Source organism: Tupaia chinensis, unplaced genomic scaffold (assembly GCF_000334495.1).
Source record: "Tupaia chinensis unplaced genomic scaffold, TupChi_1.0 Scaffold000591_1, whole genome shotgun sequence".
In the NCBI taxonomy this organism is placed as follows: Eukaryota; Metazoa; Chordata; class Mammalia; order Scandentia; family Tupaiidae; genus Tupaia; species Tupaia belangeri.
In genome coordinates, this window is record NW_006160107.1 from 1097579 (window position 1) to 1115846 (window position 18268).

Genomic DNA, 18268 nt, shown 5'->3' on the forward strand with positions numbered 1-18268 from the left:
GTGTTGTTTTATCAAATGCTTTCCCTGTAAAAATTGAAATGATTATATGGTTTTTATCTTTCTTTCTGTTAATATATTATATCTTTCTGTATTATATTTATGGCCTTGCATATGATGAACCACCCCTACATCCCTGGGATAAAGTCTTCCTGGTCATGATGAATAATCTTTGGTATATGTGGTTGGATATCATTAGTAAGTATCTTGTTGAGAATTTTTGCATCTATATTAATCAGAGAGATTGGTCTGTAGTTTTCCTTTTTTCACATGTCCTTATCTGTTTTGGGAATGAGGATAATGGAGGCTCCATAAAATGAATTTGGAAGGTTTCCTTCCTTTCGGATCTTTAAAAATAATTTGAGTAGTACAGAAGTTAACTCTTCCTTAAAAGTTTTGTAGTGGGACCAGCAGTTAGTGTAATGGCTATGTCACTGAACTCCCATGTAACCGACCACAGTTCAAGTCCTGGACCCGGTGGCTTAAACTCACGCCAGGTGCGTGTGCGTGCATGCCCAAGATCCCAAGAGGAGAATGGAGGAGAAGGGATTGCAGTGTGGCCACCACCCTGGGGGTGATTTCTTCTTTCTATCTCTCTGTCTCTCTCTGTCTTTCTGGCGAGCGCACACACCCTATAGCAAAAACCTCTCCAAGAAAAAAGAAAAGAAAAAGTTTTGTAGAATTCAGAAGTAAAACCACCTAGAACTGGGCTTTTCTTTGTTAGGAGGTTATTTATTACTGATTTAATCTCATGGTGTGTCATGGGTCTATTTAGGCTTTCTATGTCCTCCTGATTCAATCTTGGTAGATTATACACATCCAGGAATCTGTCCATCTCCTCCATTTTCTATTGTTTGTTGACATATAATTGGTCATACTATCCTCTAATATTTTGTATTACTATTGTGTCTTTTGTAATGTTGCCTGCTTCATCATGTATTTATCTGGTTCTTTCTTCTTTATCAGTCTAGCTAATGGTGTGTAGATCTTGTTAGTCTTTTTTTTTTTTCCTTTGGAGGGATTTTCACTATAGGGCACTCGCCAGACAGACAGAGAGAGACATAGAGACAGAAAGCGAGAAATCACCCCCCAGGGGGGATGGTCACGCTGCAATCCCTTCTCCTCCATTCTCCTCTCGGGATCTTGGGCATGCATGCACACACGCCCGGCGTGAGTTTTAAGCCACCGGGTCCAGGACGTGAACCGCAGTCGACTACGTGGGAGTCCAGCGACATAGCCATTACGCTAACTGCTGGTTCCCAATCTTGTCAGTCTCTTCAAAGAACCAGCTTTTGCTTTCACTTATTTTCTGTATAATTAATTTATTTTCTGTTTCATTTATTTCTGCTCGAATTTTTATGATTTCTTTTTGCCTAGCATTTTGTTTTTGTTGTTTTTTCTTTCCAGTTCCCTGAGGCATGATGTTAGGTTGTCTATTTGCCATCTTTCCATCTTTTCCTTATGCACACTAATTGCTATGAATTTCCCTCTTATGACTGCTTTTGCCGTGTCCCATAGATTATAGAAACTCGTGTACTCATTATCATTTATTTCCATCATTTTTTTTTTTATTTCTGACTAAATTTCTTCAGTAGTTAAGAAGTCATTCAGGAGTAAATTGTTTAGTTTCCATGTGTTTGTTTATTTTTGAGCATGTTTCTTGAAATTTTGAGTTTAATTCCATCATGGTCAGAGAAGATGCTGGACATAGTTTCTATGCCATTGAATCTGTAAAGGCCTGATTTGTGTCCTATCGCATGGTCAATCTTAGAAATGGTTCCATGCTGGGGAGACAAAAATGCATATTTTGTGGTCTTAGGTTGGAAAGTTCTATAGATGTCTGTCAAGCCCATTCAATTTATAGTATCATTTAGGTACTGTATCTATTTATTTTTTGTCTAGATCTCTCTAAAGGAGAAAATGAGGTGTTGAGATCCCCAACAATTATAGTGGTTCTCCCTAAGTCTCCTTTTAGCTCCAGCAATCTTTCCTTCACATATTTAGATGCTTCTGAGTTGGGTGCACATTTACAATGATATAATGCCCTTCTTTGTCTCTTCTTACTGTCTTTGACTTGAAATCTATTTTGTCTGAAATCAGTATCACAACTCCAGCCCTTTTTTTATTGTGATTTTTTTCATTTTTTTCCTATAGGGTACGTGAGCTCACCAGAAAGACAGAGAGAGAGACAGAGAGACAAAAAGAGAAAACTCACCCCCCCAGGGGAGATGGTCACACCACAATCCTTTCTCCTCCATTTTCCTCTCGGGATCTTGGGCATGCACACACACGCGCCTGACGTGAGTTTAAGCCACTGGGTCCAGGACTTGAACCACGGATGACTACATGAGAATCCAGTGACATAGTCATTACGCCAATTGCTGGTCCCACCAGCCCTTTTTTGACTTTCATTTGCATGGAATATCTTTTTCCAACCCTTCACTTTTAATCTATGTATGTCTTTATCCAGAAGGTGCATTTCTTTCTTTTTCTTTTTTTGGAGGTTTTTGTTATAGGGCACGTGCACTCGCCAGAGACAGACAGAAAGTGAGAAATCACCCCCCAGGGGGCACGGCCACGCCACAATCCCTTCTCCTCCATTCTCCTCTCAGGATCATGGGCACGCATGCAAATGGGCCCGGCCTGACTTTAAGCCACTGGGTCCGAGGCTCAAACCCCAGTTGACTACAAGGGAGTCCAGCGACATAACCATTACGCTAACTGCTGGTCCCAGAAGGTGCATTTCTTAATAGGCAACAGATAGAGGGTTTCTGTTTTTTCATCCATTCAGCCAGTCTGTCTCTCTCAATTGGAGAATTTAATCCATTAACATTCAATGTTATTACTAATATTTCTAGACCTATTCCTATCATTAAGTGAGCATTTTCTTGGTTGTCTGTTGTTGTTTTAACTGTCCATCTGACTTTTTAGTTTCCCTGGTATAGCACTCCCTTCAGAACCTGTCTTAGAGCTGGTCTAGAGTGGGTAAATTCTTACAGGTTTTGTTTATCTGAGAATGTTTTTTTATCTTTTTTTCCCATATGAAGGATAATCTTGCCAGGTATAGTAGTATTCTTGATTGAAATTGTTTTTCATTGAACACTTTGACTATATTTCTCCATTCTTTCCTTGCCTGCAATGTTTCCAATGAGAGGTCTGATGTTAGCCTGATGGGATAAACTTTGTAAGTAGCTTGACATTTTCCTTTTGCCAACTTTAGTATCTTCTCTTTGTCTGTAGTTTTGGCCAATTTAGCTATGATGTGCCTTGGAAAGGATCTTCTTGGGTTGATTCTATTTGGGGTCCTATGCATTTCTTGGGTCTGGATAATTGAATGCCTCTCTAGGTTTGGAAAGCTTTCTTCCAGGATTTCATGAAATAAATTATCAATGCCCTTATTATTTTCTTCCTCTTCTGGGATGCCAATTATCCAGATGTTCGGGCATTTGATTATATCTAGTGTATCTTATATATTATCCTTATTTTTCTTGTTTTTTTTTTTTTTTCTCAATCTTTATGATATTTTTCTTGAGGTCAGAGGTTTTGTCTTCTATATTTGAGATTCAATCTTCTGTGTGATCTAATCTACTTTTAATACTTTCTAGGGAGGATTTAATTTCCTGTATCACATTCTTCATCCGGGCATTTGATTATATCTAGTGTATCTTATATATTATCCTTATTTTTCTTGTTTTTTTTTTTTTTTCTCAATCTTTATGATATTTTTCTTGAGGTCAGAGGTTTTGTCTTCTATATTTGAGATTCAATCTTCTGTGTGATCTAATCTACTTTTAATACTTTCTAGGGAGGATTTAATTTCCTGTATCACATTCTTCATCCCTAACAATTCTTTTAGATTATTTTTAAAGGAATCTATTTCTTCTTTCAAATCGTGAAAGGACTTCATCTCTTAGAGCTCATTGTCTCTTTTCTCTTGCATCTCAATTAGTCTGTTCACTACAAAAATTCTGAATTGCTTATCAGACATATCCACAACTTCCATTGTGTTGTCTGTAGGTGATGTGGAGCTGATGTTTTCCCTTTGGGGAGAGACATTTTGTTGTTTGCTCTTATTTCTTGTGCCTCTGTGCTTGTTCCTAGTCATTTGGTGATCTATATGTTCCTTCATAAATTATTCAAGGTATCTCTGAGTGTTCAAAGGTGTGCAGGAGTAGAAAATTTGCAATTTCTCTTCTGCTCTCCCTCCCTATTGTTCACCAGTATGCTGCACTGTTGTCACTGGTCCTGGGTGACCCTAAGTACTCCCTGTTTCTAAAGAACAGGAGTGCCTCCAACTGAGCTGCTGAGTTTCACCTTAGGAGCAAAGAAAAGATGGCAGGGGTGCCATGTGCACCACACACTATCCAAAACACTGAAGTCCTGAGAGTCCAAAGGTGAGTGGTGGGGGGATGAGCCATGGGTCCTGGCCATTAGGGACTGTAGCCACAGGCATCCTGGCATTTGGCAAGACCACCAGCTTGAACTGGTCTCTGGATAAGGTGGGGTGGGGCACAAGTTCATCTTAAAGTCCCAAGACACAAACCTGAAGTCCAAAGGCGAGTGTCGGGGGCATGAGCCACGGGTCTCAGCCATTAGGGCCTGCAGCCACAAGCAGCCTCTGGATACATTATTAAATAAATGTTGTTATACATCATTTTAATTTGCATTTCTCACTTAATGTTTTTACACTAATGACTTATTATTTGCTGCTTATACATGTTTTAGACTATGGAAATGATGTTTGATGAAAAGCAAATTTTTTTTAGTTCAAATGGGTTGTAAAGCAGCAGAGACAACTGACAACATCAACAATGCATTGACCCAGGAACTGCTAACAGAAGTACAGTGCAGTGTTGATTCATTAAGTTTTGTATATGAGAGAAGCCTTGAAGATGAGGAGTGTAGTGGCTAGCCACTGGAAATTGACAAGGATAAACTGAGATCACTGAATTACACAAGTAGTTGCCAAAGAACTCAATGTCAATTATTCTACAGACTTTTGACATTTGAAGCAAATATGAAAGGTGAGAAAACTTTTTAAGTGGGTCCCTCATGAATTGACCGAAATAAAAAAAAAAATCGTAATTTTGAAGTGTGGTCTTCTCTTATTTTATGCAACTACTATGAACTATTTCTTGATACGATTGGGACATGCGACAAAAAGTGAATTTTATATAACTGGCAACAACCAGCTGTGGTTGGACTGAGAAGTAGCTCCAGAAAGTACTTGCCAAAGCTAAAGTTGCACCAGAAAAGGGTCATGGTCACTGCTTGGTGGGGTCTGATCCCCTATAGCTTTCTGAATCCCACTGAAACCAATACATCTTTGAGGTCTGCTCAGCACATCAGTGAGATGCACCAAACACTGCACCGCCTCCAGCTGGCACTGGTCAAAAGAATGGGCCCAATCCTCCACAACACCTAACTGCACATTGCACTACCAATGCTTCAACAGTTGAACGAACTGGGCATTGCAGTTTTGCCTCATCTGTCATGTTTACCTGACCTCTCACCAACCGACTACCAGTTCTTCAAGCATCTCAACAAGTTTTTGCAGGGAAAGCACTTCCACAATCAGCAGGATGCAGAAGGTCCTTTTGAAGTTTGTCAAATCTATAGCATGGTTTTTTGTTTGTTTGTTTGTTTTTTGTTTTTTGAGAGGTTTTTGCTATAGGGCGTGTGCACTTGCCAGAAAGACAGAGAGAGACAGAGACAGGAAGCAAGAAATCACCCCTCAGGAGGGATGGCCATGCCACAATCCCTTTCTCCTCCATTTTCCTCTTGGAATCTTGGGCAAGTAGCACACATACCTGGCGTGAGTTTAAGCCACTGGGTCTGGGACTTGAACCACGGTCAACTACATGGGAGTCCAGTGACATAGCCATTACACCAACTGCTGGTCCCTATAGCATGGGTTTTTACACTACGGGAATAAATAAATTTATTTCTTGTTGACAAAAATGTTGATCATAATGGTTCCTATTTTGATCATAATGATGTGTTTAAGCCTAGTTATAAGGGTTTGAAATTCACAGTCCAAAACTGCAACTGCTTTTGCATCAACCTAATATACTTACAGGACTAAACCTGTCGAATTGTTTCTGAATACTCTTCCTTTCATTATGCAGCCTATAGTTCGCTTCTCCTATGCCAAAATCCTACCTGGGATCTAATCCTTGGGATATGAAGCAGAAGCTGCTTAAAAGGCAATTTTCACTTTCATAGTCCTTCGGTCCCTAAGGCTTTCCCACTTTGGGTTACACACAGCTAAGCTCGTTGCCAAACGCTAAATAACCTGAGGTATATCTTGTCCTTCTTTGCATAATATGATGACAGGAGATGAGATTTAAGGTCTCCATAGAGACCCCTATAGGGTTAAACCTTCTAAAAATCATGCTAAGAAGTATCCAAACTTATTATTTTTAATATTTTGCCAGAAGGTGCACGTGCTAGCCAGAGACAGAGAGAGATGGAAAGTAAGAAAGCACTGTCCATGGGGGGAATGGTCATGTTGCAATCTCTTCTCCATCTTTCCCTCCTTTTGAGATTTTGGGCACACGTGGACACATACTCAGTGTGTTTCTCAAGCTACTGGGTCTGGGACTCAAAATTGTGTGGTTGGCTATATAGGATCCAGCCATGTTAATACCATGTCATGGGCTGATCCTCCAATCTTATTTTGATTGCAGATAAAATATTCTTAAGTTATATCCTAAATATGGGGAACTCATTACATAGTCCCTGGCATACTTTTAAAAGAAGGGAGCACAATATTCTAATATATATATTTGTGTTGCTGTGGGTCATCTTTGCACAGTAAAGGCAAGCAATTACAGATAACCTATTTTCATAAACAGGGAAAAGTTCAAACATAACCTAAGGGTCCAATTTTTCCCCTACATTCAATTATACATAATTCAGTTTAAAGTAGATGCCTGTGTGGGACCAGCAGTTGGCGTAATGGCTATGTCGCTGGACTCCCACATAGTCGATCACGGTTTGTGTCCCGGACCCAGTGGCTTAAACTCACGCTGGGCGCGTGTGCGTGCGTGCCCAAGATCCTGAGAGGAGAATGGAGGAGAAGGGATCATCCCCCCTGGGGGGGTGATTTCTCGCTTTCTATCTCTCTGTCTGTCTCTGTCTGTCTGGTGAGTGCACGCGCCCTACTGCAAAAAAAAAAACAAAAAAAACAAAAAAAAACAAAAAAAAACAAAAAAAAACACCTCTCCGAAAATAAAAAATAAAGTAGATGCCTGTGAAAATATCTGTAAATAAATTGTTTAGGATCTACTCATGATAAATTATGGGATCCGGGTTTACAAATGAGTCATTGCAGTTTGACTAGTTTTTGGGGGTAAAGATTCAGAGATAATAACGTAAACAGGTTGGTTTGTTTTTAAGAGAGATTTTTGCTATAAGGCACATGGCACTCTCTGGGGAGACAGACAGAAAGTGAGAAATCACTCCCTAGGCAGGATGGCCACAACACAATCCCTTCTCCTCCATTCTCCTCTCGGGATTTTGGGCATACATGCACACATGTGCTCTGAGTTTTAAGCTGCCAGGTCTGGGACTCAAACCATGGTAGAGTACATGGAAGTCCAGCAACATAATCATTACACCATCTGCTGGTCCAGAATGCATGCTTTTCATTTTTTGGGTTTTTGCCATGGAGTGCATACACTCACTGGAGAGAGAGAGTACACATGCACCTGGCATGATTTTTAAGCCACCAAGTCTAGGACTCGTTGGCCATGTGGGAGTCCAAGGACATAGCCACTATGCTATTTGCTGATCACATGTAAACAGGTTTTATAAAGTATACAGCTTCAAGTACTTCAAGGTTATTAGGGAAGAAAAAAATAAGGTTTACAAATTTAGTTAACATTAGATTTAATAAATAGGTTTTCTAAAAAAGAGTTATTTAATTAATTTATTATTTTTACTACTATTCAATTTGATCAGAAAGAGAGAGAGAGAGAGAGAGAGAGAGAGAGAGAGGAAAGAAGTCACCAGGTCGAGGACTCAAACTGCGGTTAGCCATGTGGGTGTCTAGCACCGTCACCACTGTGCCATCTAATGGTCCCACAAATAAGTTATTTATAGATCAATTATTGAGATCAAAAGGAATTAAAGAGATATTACAAATTCAAATTATTTTTGATTGTTGGTGATAGTAAATATTTCATCACCTCAAGTGGCTTACGTAAAACATAAATTCAACATATTTCTGCTATCTGTTAAACATCGAGCACACAAATATATCTAGCTACTTCAGTAAACTGTTAAGTAGATAAAACGAGAACAGATCTTTTCCATATCCAACTTATTGACTTAAAAATAAGACACTCTTCAGCTCTTAACATGTATATAAATTTTTTACCTTATAATCTTGCACAATTCAACTTGTGTCATTTCAGTGCTCTAATATGTGTATTAATTCACTATGCAGGGGTACCGGCAAAACGGCAGTAAGAAACTCACATTCTTGGCCTAGCTGCAGTGGTGCAAGCAGAAGGGCGACACTGTGTCATAGTTGGTGATGCATGGGAGGCTCATTCTTGCTCATGGCCTAAAAAGGTCAGGTATGGTGGCACACACCTGTGGTCCTAGTTAACTGGAACCCAGGGAGAGAGAAGTGCAATTTGTCAAGAACATGTCAAAAAATACCTTTGTTTCCTTAAACAAACAAAACTCATTCTTGGGTGGAAAAATGAAAAGTGAAGTGATGTCAACAACATAAGCCACTACTTGGCATATCACCTAATGCTAACACATGGCAGGTCACTACCAACAGTGTATTCTGGGACTTAAGGAACAGAAGTGTACTTCAAGTGTTCTGAAAAATCATTTCATCACCTCTGATAGTAAACCTCTGGAATTCTAGCTTAGATCCTGCTGGGACGTCCTTCAATTTGTTGGAATGCTATAGAAAGAAAAAAAAAATATATATATATATGTGTGTATATATATATATATGTACACACACACTTATATATGGCATTACACACATAATATAGACTGAAGAAAAAAGGCTAAGTCTCACTTCAAGCAATTATCGGTTTAATGGCATCAGTAAAATTGGTATTCTCCCAGTTGTAGCATGAAACAGAAATATAAATATAAGACTATTTTTCAATTATTTGAGTGTTTTCAAGTTGAAAAGCACATCCTAAAACGTCAAACATTCTGCCAGGTTTACTCATCGAATGCTTTTGACATTGTATAAATAAAGAGAGTAACTAATATCACAGTCATACCACTGGGACTAAAGCGTCATTAAATAATAGGATTCAAAAGAGCTGTGTGACTCATCCAGATTTTGTAAAATTCCTTCTATTTTCCAAAAAATAATTAAACCATGCATATTCTCTAAATCAGTCTTTCAGTGTATCAACGTATTTGTTTTCCTGGCTCGATGACAGCTAGAAATGAGAAAGAACAGCCTTTTCCCCTATTATGAGCTGGCAGAGATGTAAAGCCAAACTGCTAAACCCTTTCTGCCAGCTGGGCTGCCCTCTATTGACCATGTAAGGCATTCAGCCGGTAGGTGGAGACTGTACTGCAAGAAGGTAACACGACAGACCTGAATGTAAATATCCCATAACTCAAATAAACTGAAGTTAACTTGAATAAGGAAGTAAAAAAGGGGAGGGGGGAGATAGGAGGGAGAGGAAAAGAGGGAGGGAAGAAGGGGGAGGGACGGAGGGAGAGAACGCATCCTTAAGCAAATTAACTTTCCCCATGGAAGAATGGCAGAGGGCTAACTGCAAGTGAGCCATCCCAGTCCTCTGGAGAGCGAGCTGGACAGAGAGCTTCCGCAGTCTTCAGTCTCCTTTTTAAGTCTGAAGGCAGACTGAGGGCAACATTAGCAGTGCCGGGGAGGAGCAGTGGATATACGCTAATGTCAACCTCTTACGACAATGGTACATTAAAATGAATCACAGTTGTGTATGTTCACCCACTCTTCGGATGTTCTCTTATGCGTAATCTTTGTCAAGGTAGATACATGCTGAGCAGACCATCATATCTATTATGTCTCTTGCCATAAGCTTCAAAACTTTTCTCATTTCTGTGAAAATTCACTGTAAATACTAAGTTGTTTTTCTCTGTGGTTCATCCCCATGCCTGAGACTTGCAGTAATGTAGGACCAGTTTACCATCACTGCCAAAACACTGCAAAAAAAAAGAGGAAATAAGATAAACTCAATTTTTGTTATCCTTAGATGAAACCAAGAAAAAAAGCCATATGTAACACAAATATCCATATATATGCATATACATTACTTACAAGATTATTCCTTTAAGAAAAAAACATGTTTCTTTTTTCTTTCACTCTTCTACAAATTATGCTTTTTCTCATTCTGATTGCTACTTAAATACAGAACTTTTATTTCAAAGCTTAACAATGAGGGGTTCACTGAAGTCAATACATCTATCTAGCATTTCAGTCTAAGCTCATCCATGTACATGGCTGAAATCAATGACAAGGAATGGTCTAAGAAGTGCTTGCGGAATTTTGTAGTTTTTATAGCTATTAAAACTGCATCTTTGCGCACTGAAGTCATCATACATACAGGGCAAAGTCACAGCTTTTACATTTGCATTTATTTTTCACTTAACTTTTAAAACACTACTATAGCGACCAGCAGTTAGCGTAATGGCTACGTTGCTAGATTCCCAAAGTCCTGGATCCGTTGACTTACACTCAACGCCGGGCATGTGTGCATGTATGCCCAAGATCCTGAGAGGAGAATGTAGAAGGGATTGTGGTGTGGCCATCCCCCCTGGAGGTGATTTCTCACTTTCTGTCTCTCTGTCTGTCTCTGGCGAGTACACGCACCCTATTAGCAAAAAACCTCTCCACATGCACACACACAAAAACTACTATAGATGAATATTAACAAAAACAATAGCAAGTAGTGAGCATATCATGATTACAGTCCTTCACTCACTCACCGTAGAATGCGAAATGCCAGCAGCGAGTGTTATTTACTGGCCACGTTAAGAGGTTTGACACTGAACACTCCTCGGGGATGATGTTTATCATCCTCAAATGCTTCTCCATTGTAAAGGCTCTGTCTTTCCTGATTTGGATTTAAGTCCACCAGCTCTACTTGGTCCATTTCATCGGTCTCTTCTATTTCAGAAGTTTTTCCAGCTCAAAGAGTTTATCAGGAGATAGAAAGCCATTCTCAGGGAAATTTACCTTAAATTCAATGATTAGGTGACCCTTTTCATATGGCCTATGACAAATTGGCATGACCCCATTTAATACACACTTGCTATCTCCATGCTTGACAATCTGACCTGGATGAGCAGGGATGACCATGGTTTGGTTATCAAGAGTGGAAATTGGCTTTCGAAGCCACAGAGGGCTTCATCCAGCTGAATGTCCATATATATGGACAGGTTTTATCATCAAGGAAGAACAGCATGGGACCAGCAGTTAGTGTAATGACTATGTTGCTGAACTCCCATGTAGTAGATGTGGTTCAAGTCCTGGACCCAGTGGCTTAAACTCACGCCGGGCACGTGTGCGTGCATGCCCAAGATCCTGAGAGAAGAATGGAGGAGAAGGGATTGCAGCGTGGACATCCCCTCTGGGTGGTGATTTCTCGCTTTCTGTCTCTCTGGCGAGCACATGCACCTTGTAGCAAAAATCTCTTAAAAAAAAAAAGAAAGAAAGAAAAGAAGAACATAACTGTCAGAACATATGCTCTGTCTGATCTAGTACAATGATAGTATCTCCTGGCTCTAGTCCTGGTTCTTGGTCTCCTTCATCATGGACTGTTAGCTTTTTTTTTTTTAATTTTTAATTTAATTTCTTTTTTTTTGGAGAGGTTTTTGCTATAGGACGCATGCGCTCGCCAAAAAGACAGAGAGACAGAAAGCGAGAAATCGCCCCCAGGGGCGATGGCCATGCTGCAATTCCTTTTTCTCCATTCTCCTCTTGGGATCCTGGGCACGCACGCACACGTGCTTGGCGTGAGTTTAAGACACCAAGTCTGGGACTTGAACCGCAGTTGGCTACATGGGATCAGTGACATAGCCATTACGCTAACTGCTGGTCCCATGGACTGTTAGCTTTTGGCCATCTTTCATGCCTTTGTCAATATGAACTTCTAGAATCTTTTTCTCTTGAACTATCTTCCTTCCACTGCAACTTTTACATCTACCTTCAGGACTCATCCGTTCCCCATGGCCCTGGCACTCCATGCAAACATACTGAATTTGCTAAGCCGTTCCAGGTCCTATCTGATGAATTCTTACTTGCATCCCAGTACCCTGGCAACTGGAACAGAACTCCACTGCTCCTTTTTCGGCACCTTGGCCTTGACATTTGTCAGAGATCACATTCTTCTGCAGAGCCAGTTTTCTTGTTGCACCACTATAGAAATCTTCTAAGGTCACCGACAGCTGATGCACACTTTTACCTCTTCTTTTTCCTTCTCTCTCTTCCTCCTCCTCCAAAAAACATACCAAAGATATCCACTGGGGAGCCAAAACCACCACCTGCTCCACCCTCTTTAATTGTCTGCTCTCCTCCTTTGTCATATAATTCCCTTTTCTTCACATCAAAGAGAGCTTCATAAATTTGAGAAATCTGTTTAAACTTCTCTCCTAATCAGGGTGGTACTTCAAGGCCAGTTTCCTATAAGTCTTCAACTCTTCCTGAGTGGCACTGGGTTTGACCCCCAAAACATCATAGTAAGTGGTTTCTTTCACCATCTCCTACAGCCAATGAGTGGGCTGAGGCTGGCATGGGGGAGCAGGAAGGTGTGTGTAGCTCTGCACAGTATTCTGGAAAGTTCCCCCAAAGCATGTTTATATCAGATGCAAATCAGTTATAAATGTTTAATTAAATTGCACTTCGGGCATTTTAGGCACGCGTAAACCTACATATTTTAATCTTGCCTCACTGCTACATCTCTAACTATGTTTATTTTCAGCTGTTTTCTTGTGGTAGTGCTAGTACGTATGATCACTGCCCTGAGGTTGCAAGACTGTAGAATAACGTTAATCTTCTGTAGTCCTTTCAATCTCCTGGACACAGACATGGATGATAGATTATAGGAACAATGTCAAAAGAAGGGAATGAGATACAAACACGTGAACCTTACTTCCTAAGGATACAAAGAAAAGACGGCTTTGAACTATAATTTATTCTTTGATTCTTCGATTACTATGTATAATTTATGAAATCCCTACTCTGTTCAAAGTGTTAGAAAAATAAAGCAAGAAAGTCACCTCTTCTTCCCCAACAAGCAGTTAAAATGGCATGCTACCTTTTAAAATTCAGATGGGAACCAATGATCGTACCATAAGCTGTAGAGTGTATATTGTACAGAGGTGCACGCATCACTTAAAGGAAAAAAGCAGCTCCCATTTACCTCATACAGGGTCCCAACTTCCTGGTCCGGGGAAGGAGCGAAGGACTGATTTACGTAAATAAACTGTAAGAAAGAAAAGAAACCATGAAGATTAATTTTTAATGGTATTCTGATTAACATACACTTTTCTGGATTTTGATCGACTATTTCAAATTCTGTCTTCAGAATTGAAGGGTACTTCCCTAAACTCTTTCTAATTCTAAAACAGTCAGTCTAAAGAGATCTTTATGAAGGTCACATTATTCCTCCAGAGGAGGAACTTTTGTTCCTAGAACATTGTTTCCCAACTCTTCCTAACTTAGAAACTTTTAAATACCTTTTCACAAGGTATTTTTTCATTGCCAGGAGGGTGCACACTCACCAGACAGATGAGAAAGTGCACTCTACCATGAGGTGTGCTCATGCCACAATCTCGTCTCCATTTCTCCATCCTGTCGGGACTTTGGGCACACAAACATGCTCCTGGTGTGCTTTTCAAGCCACTGGGCAAAGATTCAAACTGCGGTCGGTCACGTGAGTTCAGGCTCTCTTGACTACGAGGCTATGGAACTAGCTCACAAATAGCTTTTGAAGGACTATCTTAAAAATCACATTAAAAACATTTCCCACTAATCCAATAATCAAAGACAGAATTTCTCTTCAGCAAATGTCATACATTCAGCTCAAAATCAGTAACATTCGAGAGAAATCTATGCATTTTTTCTTCGGTAATCACAGACATACAGGTTTTTTTGCACCTTTACCACCTTTGATAACTTTGAAGGTACTGAACTTCAGGCTGGTGCCACTAGTATAGCCACTTCCTGGCAAATCACCAGAAAAAAGCTAGCATAATTTCAATTGTCCTTATATCCTTATAGCCATTATTTTTGAAAGATTTATTTATTTAGTTTTATTTATTATTATTTAATTTTGCTATAGGACACATGTGCTCACCAGAGAGAGAAAGAGAGAAAATGATAAAGCAAGCCTCCAGGTCCGGGACTCGAATCACGGTCAGCCATGTGGAAGTCCAGCACTTTAACCATCATGCCACCTGTTGGTCCCTACAGCCAACAAGGATTCACTGTTCAATGTTTTAGTTTAGTCTGTTTTTACTAAAATATTTCTGAAGACACTAAAACAAAAGATTACACTGTCAAAGTGGCTTTAGATAATCCTTTTTAGAAAACAATTATTATTTGCAGGTAATATATTTAATTTTCTTTTAATATCTATAACCATATTTTTTTTTTTCAGAGGCTTTTTGCTAGAGGGCGTGTGTGCTTGCCAGAAAGAAAGACAGAGAGACAGAAAGTGAGAAATCACCCCCCAGGGGGATGGCCACACCACAATCCCTTCTCCTCCATTCTCCTCTCGGGACCTTGGGCACACACGCACACGAACCCAGCATGAGTTTAAGCCACAGGGTCCAGGATTCGAACTGCGGTTGACTACATGGGAGTCCAGTGACATAGCCATTAAGTTAACTGCCGGTCCCTCTATAACCATGGTCTGAGACCAAAAATATCCTGAGCCTAATCAAATCAATCTTTGTGCTTGTTTGCTTTTAACTACCAAAAGGTGTTATTTTGGTCACAATTATAATAATATTGTTTACGTTTCTTCTTTGGGCAATACAGTGTGGTGATTAAGTATAGGTTCTATTGAGAGATCTGGGTTTGGGACCAGCAGATGGCATAATTGTTATGTTGCTAGACGCCCACTTAGTCAACCACAGTTCAAGTCCTGGACCCGGTAACTTAAAACTCACGCCAGACATGTGTGTGTGTGTGTGTGTGTGTGCCCAAGATCCTGAGAAAAGAAATGGAGGAGAAGGGATTGCGGTGTGTCCATCCCCCCCAGGGATGATTTCTCACTTTCTGTCTCTATGCGAGTGAACACACCCTATAGCAAAAGTCTATCTTAAGAAAAAAAAAAAAAGAGAGATCTGGGTTTAAATCCTGTCTCAATATACAAATAACATTTCTTGGCCTGTTTTCTTATCTGAAAGATGTGGAAAATAGTACCAATACCTCTTGGGGTGGACAGGAAAGTGAAAATGAGATAATACACACCAAATATCAGCGGTATATGTCAATAATGTCAAGAGACATTATTATTGTTACATTATTTCAAAATAGCCCATGTTAAAATATCAAGTCTAAGTAAATGTCTAACATAATTTCAGAACTATAAACAGAAAGTGTTGTGCATTTTAATATCAATTTCCTGTAAACATAGATATAATTTGTGTGTTTAGCTTATGGTATTTAATTTATCCTTTTGGTACATTTTAAATGGGGAGTCCTACAGAACATATTCATGTGTGCCTATGATGTGCTGAGAACCACACAAGGTGGGGAACGTATTTATATGACCTCTGCCTCAAGGAGCTTATAGTCTATTGGAGGGGCAGACATACATGAATAGTAACACTGACTAATTGGAGGGGCAGACATACATGAATAGTAACACTGACTAAGAAAAGTGCAAGTGCTACAGAGATGCGGCATTAGTCGAGCAAATGGATCAGGGAATGCTTCTTGGAAGAACCTCGTGAGGAATAAGCAAGATTTAACCAGGCGAGGAAGCAAGATTTAACCAGGTGAAGAGAGCTCTTTGCCTTTTTTGAAGGCAAAGATGACAAAATGAGATGGGGTGTGTTCATGGGGACAGTAGAGTAGACAGGTAGAGAACCGCTAGAATTCAACTGATTTTTGTAAAAGCAAATAATTAAAAATAAAGCAATTTGGGCCAGCAGGTGGAGTGTAATTAAGATGCTGGATCCCATGGGACTAGATATGGTGCAGTGGTTACGTCACTGGACCCCACAAGGCCTACTGAAGTTGGAGCCCCAGATCTGGTGGCTTAAAACTCAGGGTTGGGGGACCAGCAGATGACATAATGGTTACGTTGCTGGACTCCCATGTAGTCAACGACAGTTCGAGTCCCGGACCTGGTGGCTTCGAACTCACACTGGGTGCATGTGCGCCTAAAATCCCAAGAGGAGAATAAAGGAGAAGAGATTGTAGCATCGCCATCCCCCCTGGGGGGCATGATTTCTCACTTTCTAACTCTCTGTTTCTCTCTGTCTCTCCAGTGAGTGTACATGTTCTATAGCAAAAATCTCTCTTAAAATAAAACAAAAACAAACTTAGGGCTGGGAACACGTGTTTGCATGCCCAAGATCCCAGGAGAATGGAGGAGAAGGGATTATGGCATGGCCATTCCTCCTGGAGGGTGATTTCTCACTTTCTGCCACCCTATAGCTTAAAAACAAAAAACAACTCTCCAAAAGAAATAAGAAGATGCTGGATCCCGCATGGCCTACTTTGCTCTTTGAATCCTGGACTCAGCGGCCTGATAATCATGTCAGGCTTATGTGCATGCAAGCCCAAAGTCCCAAGAGGACAATGGAGAAGGGACTGTGGCATGGGCATTCCCTGCCAAGAGGTGATTTCTCCCTTTTTCCCCTCTATCTGTGCACCCTACAGTAAAAAATCTAAAAAGCAAAAAACAAAAAAACTGACAAAGCAATTCAGCTAGTTTGAGATAAAGCCATAAACATATACCATAAAGCTCTATGCAATTAATAAGTTATTACTATAGATACCATTAAAGAGGTTTATAGCAGAACCTTAGAACTGGTTACTTTGTTTTTGAGCGAGAGAGAGATTTTTTGCTACAGAGTATATGTGCTTGCCAGGGAGACAGAAAGCGCTAAATCACCCTAACCCCACATGGAGGACAGCCACACCGCCATCTCTTCCCCTCCAGTCTCCTCTCAGGATTTTGGGCATGTGCACACATTAGCCTGGCCTAAGTTTTAAGCCACTGGGTCTGGGACTTGAACAGCGGTCAGCTATGTGGGAGTCTAACAAGGTAACCATTATACCATCTGCTGGTCCGTAATCTGTCACTTTTAAAGTAGACAGAGTTGCCCTGGGTTTATTAAAGTACACTCCATTAAAGTAAAATTTTCGAAAGTCAATAACTTGGAATGTTATCCTGCTTTCTCTTTGTTCCTGTAATCTTGTATAGGAATTCACCTTCGTACTTCCTCCTGCTTATTTTTAAGTGAAGGTCATCTTCAATTTTTTGAATGAGGGGGGTTAGGGTAGCTTTATAACTCCAGAGCTCTTCCTGTTCTTTTGTTTTTGCAGTGTTTAAAAACCTGAAGGCCTGCTTCCAGAGCTGTGCTGGCTCTGTTCCCCTCCAGGCTGATCTGGTCCTTCCTTTTTCTTCCATTCTTTTGTCCCTTCCTTTGCTCAATTTTGATTTCATTTCCCGAAGTTCCTCCTCAGTATGGTTAGGTTGTCAAAGTATACACTACTGGGTTGATTTTGAAAGCTCTTGGGGACTGGACTCCTCGAGCCCGAGTCTTCCTTGGGGTGGACACACGGTAATCACGTGCTACAGGACAGGGCACAATCCCTCTCAGTCCCAGCTACTATCCTTAAACTGGCCCGCTCTGTGTTCTGAGGAGGACCTGCTAGCTATTTTCAGGTTACCTTCCTCAGTGCTATCAGATGCCAACACCTCACTGCTCGCTGCTTCCCTCAGCACAGACACTGACACCATGGTCCGTGGCTGGCGATTCTGTCTCCACCGAAAGTTCTGGAGTTCATGAGGACACCTTGTCATCTTGTTTAGTTATAAATACTAATCATGGGTTTTGGTTTTGTTACCTAGTTGACAAGGTTTGTGTGGGAATTCATCTATGCCTTCTGATACCTCTGCTATCCCTTTAGAATTTCTGGCTTTACTTTTTCCTTTCACCATTTATTTTGCTAAAATGATGTACAGTTAGATAAAGCCAGAAGATGTTAGTTCTAATTTAATTTAGGAAAGTGACATTCCTATAGCTTCAAATAGGAAAGAATGATCAGATTCAG

At 40.3% G+C, this 18268-nt stretch overlaps 1 protein-coding gene across 3 annotated transcripts in view; it reads right to left on the reverse strand.

Moving 5' to 3' along the window:
- ATG12 (autophagy related 12) overlaps positions 1-18268 on the reverse strand; it is a 33204-nt gene that overhangs the window by 9207 nt on the left and 5729 nt on the right. Inside the window, exons 3-4 of one of the 3 annotated variants that reach the window (XM_006158385.3) lie at positions 13392-13454; positions 9038-10173 (exon numbers count right to left, since the gene is read on the reverse strand). In XM_006158385.3, coding sequence (XP_006158447.1) covers positions 10114-10173; positions 13392-13454 — 123 coding nt within the window. In that variant the 3' untranslated portion in view covers positions 9038-10113. Of the gene's footprint in view, positions 1-9037; positions 10174-13391; positions 13455-13752; positions 13874-18268 lie in introns of those variants that run through there. The other 2 variants (XM_027775662.1, XM_027775663.1) reach the window with 2 other exon arrangements.